General features: G+C 55.3%; 3 protein-coding genes across 3 annotated transcripts in view; 1 reads left to right on the forward strand and 2 right to left on the reverse strand.

The window, feature by feature from the left end:
* Positions 1-1,258, reverse strand: part of PODANS_7_9170 (uncharacterized protein) — a gene marked incomplete at both ends in the record, with an annotated part of 1,874 nt that extends 616 nt beyond the window's left edge. The window contains one exon of the mRNA XM_001908248.1: positions 2-1,258. Within this exon, the coding sequence (XP_001908283.1) occupies positions 2-1,258 (1,257 nt within the window). The remainder of the gene's footprint in view (position 1) is intronic.
* A 1,801-nt stretch (positions 1,259-3,059) lies between these two features.
* PODANS_7_9180 (uncharacterized protein) lies at positions 3,060-4,171 on the reverse strand (the record flags this gene model as incomplete). The annotated part of the gene is made up of 4 exons (XM_001908249.1): positions 3,060-3,829; positions 3,880-3,948; positions 4,011-4,032; positions 4,106-4,171. The coding sequence occupies 4 exons, from the start codon at positions 4,169-4,171 to the stop codon at positions 3,060-3,062; spliced, it is 927 nt and encodes a 308-aa protein (XP_001908284.1).
* A 2,125-nt stretch (positions 4,172-6,296) lies between these two features.
* On the forward strand, positions 6,297-7,088 carry PODANS_7_9190 (uncharacterized protein; the record flags this gene model as incomplete). The annotated part of the gene is made up of 1 exon (XM_001908250.1): positions 6,297-7,088. The coding sequence occupies one exon, from the start codon at positions 6,297-6,299 to the stop codon at positions 7,086-7,088; it is 792 nt and encodes a 263-aa protein (XP_001908285.1).
* Between the last annotated feature and the right edge of the window lie 1,059 nt (positions 7,089-8,147).

Raw genomic sequence — 8,147 nt, forward strand, 5'->3', positions numbered from 1 at the left:
AAGGCCGGGTCCATTCCGGGGGGGGCTCGGCGTTGAGGCTGCGTTCGATCTTCTTGAGTTCCGAGGGGACAAAGTCGCCCCAGATGAACTTTATCGAGGGCACGTCCAGGGGGTGCATCTCTTGGTGTGTCGACATCGCCAGGAGGCGGGCGAGCAGCAAGAGGTAGAGGGACTGGTCAATGTCCTTGTTGTCGGGGTCTTTGGCGATCGAGTCCACGTCCGTGTCGCACACGGCGGGGTGGTATTGCTCTTGGGCCTTGGTGAAGCAAAAGTCGTCGCAAAAGATGGTGTCGTAGCACTCCGGGCAGCTGACCGCCTTGGAGTGTTGGTCGAGGGGCGGGAGGGCCGTCCCGCAGGCGTCGCAGGTGGATTCCTTGTGTCGGTTGTTGGCTGTGAGGAGAGAATACTCTTCCAGCACCGTCTCACCCGGGGCGATGTCCTCTTTGGCAAAGAGGCCGAGCTGATTACACGTCGGTATCACGTCGTGGCCGTCCGTGTTGCTCTCGTCATCGAGGAGGACGGGGAGTTTAGACACGCGGACCTCGCACTTTGGAGCCATGGTCGACAGCTGCTTGTTGAGGTGGGCCAGCGACTCGGCCGAGAAGCGGTCCGGTTCGTGGGTGTTCCATGGGTAGACTTCACGGCGGACGACACCGCGGTCGGGGAGGCTGTTGATGTCGATGGGGGCGTCTGACTCTTTGCGTAGTCTGCGGCGGCCGACTTGCTCGATGTAGCCCTTGATCTCGATGAGCTCTCTGTTGTTCGGGGCCGTGTTCAGGCCTCTCTCGCAGAATCTGAGCGCGCTTTTTAGGCTCCCGCAGAGAAGCAGGCTCAAGGACAGGATCTGGTAGGCGCGGACAGAACCGAGGCGGGCCAGGAGCTGACAGGGACCGACTCCCTCCAGCCCTTCCATAACATCCTCGCCAGCGGTGCCGTCTGATATCCCTTCCGTAAGGGAGCCATGGTCAAGGACCACAGGGCAAGGCGTTGTTGAGTAGCCCTTGAGTGCTTCCAAGGCCTGCTCGTGGTACTCGAAGCTCTCATCGCGGACCTCGTCGGCCAGGAGAAGAGCACGGTAGGCGTCACCAGCAGCGAGGTCCGGGTAGGCGAGGTCAGAGTGGACCACGGCTCGCTCCAGGTAGAGGATCAGGTCGTAGGGAGAAGCAGACAGAGAGTCTGTCAGCTGCTGACGACGCTCCAGGAGGTGCTCCCTACAAGGGTCCTTCTCGTCGGGCACGGACGGTGACGGAGCCTCCATGGTCGATCAGGTAGATCAGACTAGGTAGGGGGGTGTGTTGAATTCCAAGGACCAAGTCGGATAGAAGAGCAACGAAAACAAAAGAGAAGAATAGACCGGTCTAGACGGGGAGGAAGCCAAGGGAAAGAAAGCACAACAGGTTTCGGGTTCTGGCTTGGTCGGGTACCTTGCATATATATGTCTGCGCCAGACGCTACAGACAGGGACTATCTGTTGTAAGGTGCCCCTGTCGCTTGTCGTGGAATTTTTTTGTTCCTGGGTGAGGAGCTGACGGGGACAGGCGGAGAGGTTGGACCCGTCTTTTTTGGTCGAGAGTCGACCACGATGACCTCTCTTTTTGCAGCTAGCCTCGACGGTAGATATCGGTAGGGGGGTGTCTTTCCCGCTTGAAGTTCAAGCGGCGCGGGCGGACGTCGGCTCGGGTCGCTGCCCTAATAGCGACCCTAAGAAACAAGCTGGGATTTCCTAGTTTGTCGTTGCCAAAGCCAAAATTGACGTGCCCTGGCTTTGCGAGCCCCGCCAAGAACGAACGAGCGAAGGTGGTTAGACGGCTGTGACTGGAGAACTGGGGGAGCCCAAGCAGCAGACGCAGGGCTACCGGGTTGCAAGACCTTGATTTTGGTACAATCGACGGGGCTCCCATCTTGCTTTGATTGACCCAAGTAACGCCGGGCATCTGCATACTGATGCTCTCACAGCCCACGCCGCCTCGCACACCTCCATCACAGGGGCCGTTGCAAATGCTCCGGAAGACAGGAGGCGCTAACCCCCATCCAGCGCCCTCGCACCAAAAAAGCCGGCCGATGAGAGCCCCCAGTACAGGAGTGCCGTCATCGCACTGCTCTCTTTGGTGTTTGATGGGGGAGCCGTAAATCCCGAAAATAATCCTATCCTTGCCCACAGCCCGCTGCCAGCTGGACCCTTCTTCCAGAGGGGGGATATCACAATGTAAGGCAGTAGCGTACATACCTAGCGGTACCTGAACATCTGTATCTCAGAGGTACCTGGAGGTACTGCTCTTGATATGACGATCAGATATGGCATCTTCCAGCTTCCGAGACACGTCAGCCTTGTTGGGGGGAAGACATCACGCGCACACCTGCATCGACAAGATACGATAGACAAGATATGTCTTGAGGGGGAGGGGGTTATTGGAGCGGTGTTGGGAGCTGAGATGGGCCCGTGGGAAAGATGGCAGGTCGTGACAAGGTCGAGATTCAACCGACCGAGACCCTGGCTCCACCTAGACCCCTGTGAGATGCGGTTAAAACAGGGTTCACACCCACCAAAAACCCGCGGGCGTTCGGGTTCCCTGAGATTCAGGGTCCTGCCCCAAATGATGGCTTGCATATTCGCTGTGGCAGCTGGCCAGTGGCAAGCCCGTCTTAGCTCCCTGGCACCCATTGGCGTACCCCATGCCACAGTCTGGACCTACGTCATAGCCAGCCTCCAACAACCCCCCCCAATGCACGCCAGACCAAGTTCCAGGTTCCAGCTCTCGTCCAAGGGGGAGTCTGGCGGTCTCCTGATTGCGGCGACGGGTTGCGTGTCCTTGCGGCTCGTCCCTACACCTTACACCATAAGTGACCACCTCGCACCTCGTCCCTTTTGCCTCCCGGCATCGTTTCCGCCGTTTGGAACCGAGCGGCCACAGCATCGCATCTGTGTCACCTAGATCACCCAGCTCAAACACAAGTGTCTGGAAAAGAACACGCCGTAAATCTATTGGTTGCTTGCTGTCTGCTTGTGCGAGCTGTCCTGTCTATCACCTAGGAAACCCCGTCATGGGCCCGGAACAACCTCACTGCTTCCTCGCGACAAGCCCAATGTCGCTCAGTTTGTCCACATAGAATGCTGGCACCGCAACCGCATCCGCTGCCTCCCAGTGTTCCTTCTGACTTACGCCCGTTAGGACTGCCAGCGTGCCACCGAGCTTCCCCTCGATTCCGAACTTGATGTCGGTGTCAAGACGATCCCCAACCATGCATGTGCGTTCACGATCGAATTGGAACTTGCCCTCGACAGCATCCATCATGGCTTGGCTAGGCTTCCCGAGCGCCACCGGCTTCTGGCCCGTTGAATACACGAGAGGCATGCTCATCGAGCCTGCACCGGGGAAGAAGCCGTGGCTCATCGGGAAGGTCGAATCCACGTTGGTCGCCAAGAAGATGGCACCCCGCCTCAGATACTGGAGCGCATGCGAGAGCTTGAGGTAGTTGATGTGAAAGTCCAAACCGACGAGCACGCATCCCACCTCGGGGTCCAACAGAGAACCATCAGCGAGACCTTTGAAGTCTTCAGGGGTGACATCCCTTCGGAAGGCAGGGTCAGTGCCGCCAATGAAGGGTACATTTTCGCTCCTCAGCTCATGCTCGATGCCGGCCTCTCCAATGACAAAAACCTTGTTTTTGGGCGGCGCGAGCTTGAGGATTCTGGAGATGTAAACCGAGGCGGAATATGCCGAACCGAATATCTCCTCCACGTCAGACGGAATTCCTAAGCCCGTGAACTTTTTGAGGTATTCTTGGCGAGATTTTGTCGAGTTGTTGGTCACAAAGACTATCTTTTTGCCTATCAGGGGTTAGCCATCGAGTGGGCCGAAAGCAAGACAGGGCTCTCACCTCTGTATCTCAAGTGTTCCAGAGTTTCCACAACCCCCTCGAACACATGCTCGCCGGACCAGATGACTCCTGCGGCAAGACTGTTAACGTCAGATCACCATGCGAGCTGCCGAAAGCGAGAGCAACTATACCATCACAGTCTAGCAAAAACACCTGGTGGGCAATGAGTATGGCAAACAGGCAAGGGGGGGGCGGGGGGGCATGGGAGCTGGTAGTGTCAACGCACATCAAAGCGATCAATGAACTCGTTAATGGCGGCCGCATCACCGGTGAGGTATTTTGGCGTCGTCATGGTGCAAGATTCTAAGGCGGAATGAAGAGTATTACCAAGAATGTGGCTTCAGAGGTAAACGGGCCCGGTATGATTATGTCGACTGAGTCAAGTGGTATTCGCCGATGCGGTGGGTTGAGTGAGGTCTTGGTCAATCTGATTGAAATTCGGCTATGGGCTTTTTGCGACTCTGCCGCCTCCACGAAGGACCTGTTCCCCCAAGCCCCTTCTCAGCTGGCCGTTGACCATGATTGGCTGCATTGTTGTGGCGGCAGAAGGAAGCTGTCGTCGGATCAATCTGGACTCGACAGGCATCTTCGGGATTCTGTGACAGCTGCAAAACAGAGTGACGAGATCGACCTGGCTGTCATCTGATGTCCTTCTGGGCCTTACTTTTGCAGCCCGAGTCCGGCTGAAAAAAGACGACGATACTCCAAAGAATCCCAGATGCTCAGAACAAAATCTGGTGGAGCTGCTGCCCTTAAACACTCAAAAGCGGGACTATGACGCAATGAATTCCACCCAGACCCCCAAAGCTCTCAGCAACCCCGCAGAGTCCACCCCACCCCCGCTAACTATCAACAACTTCGAGAAGTCTCGACCACAGCCTTCCATCATGTGATGGGAATTGACTTTTTCTTTCACAAAGACAGAGAACCGCCCAGAGCGCTCGAAATATTCAAAAATCGTTGAACCTCAATCCCAAGTCCTCTTCTGTTCCAGAGCAGTCCTTGTGTTTCCGTGGCCGGTCTTGGCAACTCCAGTGTTTCCATCAAGAGGCTGCGGAGATAGCTCCGCGAATGGCAAAGATTGACAACCTTTGTCCCCATGCTTATACTCGATCCGAACACAAAATCGTATCATTGTGAGAGCATATCAGACTTTATGCCCACTGGTGATTGGAGGTGTGGTTAATCCTTATATCGAAACCTCCACCCTGGAGACTCTGATGTGAGGGCTATCAAGGCTTTTACATGAACGGTCCGTATTACCCGCGTATGCCATAGTTTCGACTGTACACGTATGCTGGCCAGACAGTTGGTCTGGTGCAGTTTATAAACGGTTTTCATGGCTAGTTGAAAGCATTGTACGAAGAGGCGTTGAAGTCTTTATATGCATCTGTGCGCATATTTCGGACCTCATCGAAGCTCCTCCGACGAGTGTAGCATAGACCATTACCGGCGCATGTCATCGATGAGATCTTGCCAGATCGTCATAAACCCGTCACCCTGGTAAGGATATCGGCTGCCCTGATCGACGGGCCCGTCATTCCCAACGGTGTCTACCACGCGCCGGCCGATGCCGAAGTGTATTCGGCACTAGCAACCATCAGCGAGCCATTGTGACGATGTGCCGGATCGAGCTGCCTGCGCCGCGAGTTGAACCTCATCTCCGGGTCAGGACTGCTTTGTCTGTCGCGCTCCGGTCCTAGTATTTCTAGACGTAATAGACCTGTCCAGACTTTGGGGGTCGAGCATCTCTTTTCCTGCAAAGTTTAAAAAATCCCGAATTACTCTCTGTTGAGGAGCGATCACTACGGTGTCAAACTCTCGTCACTAACAACTACAGGCAAAAAGAGGTTCAAACAGGGGTTGCTGAGCCGGACAGGACCAAAAAAGCTCTTCTGCAGCTGCCCCTCACAAACATTTGCTACCCCTCCTGTCCAACAAAGCCCTCCACGAAAAACGCCCCTCCATTAGAAACCCAGCCACAAAAAATCCCGCGCAAGACAGCCCACCCATCCACACTCAAGATACCGCGTCGTTGGGAATCTCAGCTCATCTACTACCACACAGACACACCACAGTAAGAACCACAGCATCTTATCGCCCACTCCCGCGTCAAGCTAACCCTCCAACCCCCGAAAAAGCTCCATCCCCGCACCTCCTCCCCCACGCCTGCTTGTGTGTCTCACAACCGCCAAGAACCCACAACAAATTTCCCAACAACCCCCGTTGAAGACTGGGAACATCTTTCTTAGAAAATCACCCTGCCCAAACTGGACTTTTGATTTGGGACGCTTAGGGTAACAACCGCGAAGCTGAGGCTATCTCTGGTCCTTATCTATCTCGGAGCTCTACAATCACCAACACCACCACAACCACAACCACAACCACAACCACAACAACCACACAAAACCGTCAAGATGGCCAAACAAGCGAACCTCTACTCGTTCCCCTCAGTCAAGGACAACCTAGCTCCCGCCCTCCGCGCCTACGTCATCTCCTGCCAGGAAGCCGGCCTCGCCCGCCACAGCGTCTTCAAAGTCGCCGTCTCAGGCGGCTCTCTCCCCAAAACCCTCGCCCAGGCCCTCCTCGCCCCCCCCTCGGGCCCCAACGACGAAGTCAAGTGGGACAAGTGGGAAATCTTCTTTGCTGACGAGCGCGCCGTCCCCCTCGACCACCAAGACTCGAATTACTTCCTCCTCAAGCAAGAACTGCTTGACAAGCTCCCAGCCAGGCACCGGCCAGCCGACGGTCGCACCCCATCGACACCGAATATCTGGACGACACCCAGGAGCTGGCGGATCAGTACGAGCAAGCCCTCGTCAAGGTCTTTTGCCTCGAGGGACAGCGTCAAGCTTCCGATTTTTGACCTTTTGCTGTTGGGCTGCGGACCGGACGGGCACACGTGCAGCTTGTTTCCCGGGCATGAGCTGCTGAGGGAGACGAGCGCGTGGGTGGCGCCTATTGAGGATAGTCCCAAGCCGCCTCCGAAGAGGGTCACGCTTACGCTGCCGGTGGTGACGCATGCGGTGAGGATTGCGTTTGTGGCTACGGGGGGTGGGAAGAAGGAGATTATGAAGCAGATTTTTGAGGAGGGGGCCGGGTTGCCGTGCGCGCTGGTGAATGAGGGCGCGGGGGAGAGGGCGAGCTGGTTTGTGGATACTGATGCGGTGGAGGGTGTCAGTTATCCTAGGAGGCCTTTCTCTCTTTAAGGGGGACGGAAAAGAAAGAAAAAAAGGAGGGATGGAAGAGAGATATGAAATGAACAAGCTTTCTTCACTTTGTTGAGGTTATGATTTTTCTCTTTTTTCTTCGTTTACGAAAGGCTTTGTCCTATGATTTTTGATATCCCAGAGGGTTTCATTTGTTTGGTGGCTTCGATGTCCTGAATGCGCTTGACTTTTGAGGAGTAGTTTGAGACCAGGACCCTTCTGATACACTTAACTGCTCTTAACCACTGCTGATATTTCATCATTTTGGCTTGAAGTGTAGTGGAAACCGTGATCATGTGGTTCTCTTGGCACCGGTTGATTCTGATCAAACGCTACAGGAGAGCTGAAGAGGTTCACATTCTTGCCCTTCTACTGCAGGTGCTGTACTAAACGAGCCAAAAGCTACGTATGCGCTCTCATTATAGAGCTTTGTTCATCCTCAAAACAGGCAACCGGTTGATTGTATGTATGATATCCATTGTGTAGGTTAAAAGGAAAAAGGGAGAATCGGCAACCCCCGTCCAACACCACATTGTCAGAGACACTCCTAGGCCATATCAATAAATCATTCGTCGCTGGCATCATGAACCGCCCCTCAAAAAGCCCTCCAAACCGCCCCCGCCCTCCTCCTCGTCTCAACCCCCTCATCACCCTCCCTATTAACCCTCCTAACCCACTCCATCTCCTGCTCCCTTACCTCCCTCTCCACAACCTCCATAATCTCAATCTCTTCCACCATCCCCCCCATCAGGTCTTTCACCCCATTCAGCACCCTCCCCAACTCCCCCGCCTCACCAGCCTCACACCCGTCCAAAACCCCATATAAATCCTGGCTAACAGCATGAACCTTCCTGCTTATACTCCCAATCTCCTCCTTCCACTCCCGCCCAATGCCCTCCACCAACCCCCACTCCCCCTTCTCCCTTGCAACCATCACCTCCTCCGCCTGCCCCAACCACTTCCCAAACCTCGCCACAACCCTCGAATACCTTCCCCCCATTCTCCGTCAGCCCCCCAACCTTGGCCAACCACCTCATCCAAAACCCTCACCCTTCCCCT

The sequence above is a fragment of the Podospora anserina genome, chromosome 7 (genome assembly GCF_000226545.1).
Source record: "Podospora anserina S mat+ genomic DNA chromosome 7, supercontig 1".
Taxonomy (NCBI): Eukaryota; Fungi; Ascomycota; class Sordariomycetes; order Sordariales; family Podosporaceae; genus Podospora; species Podospora anserina.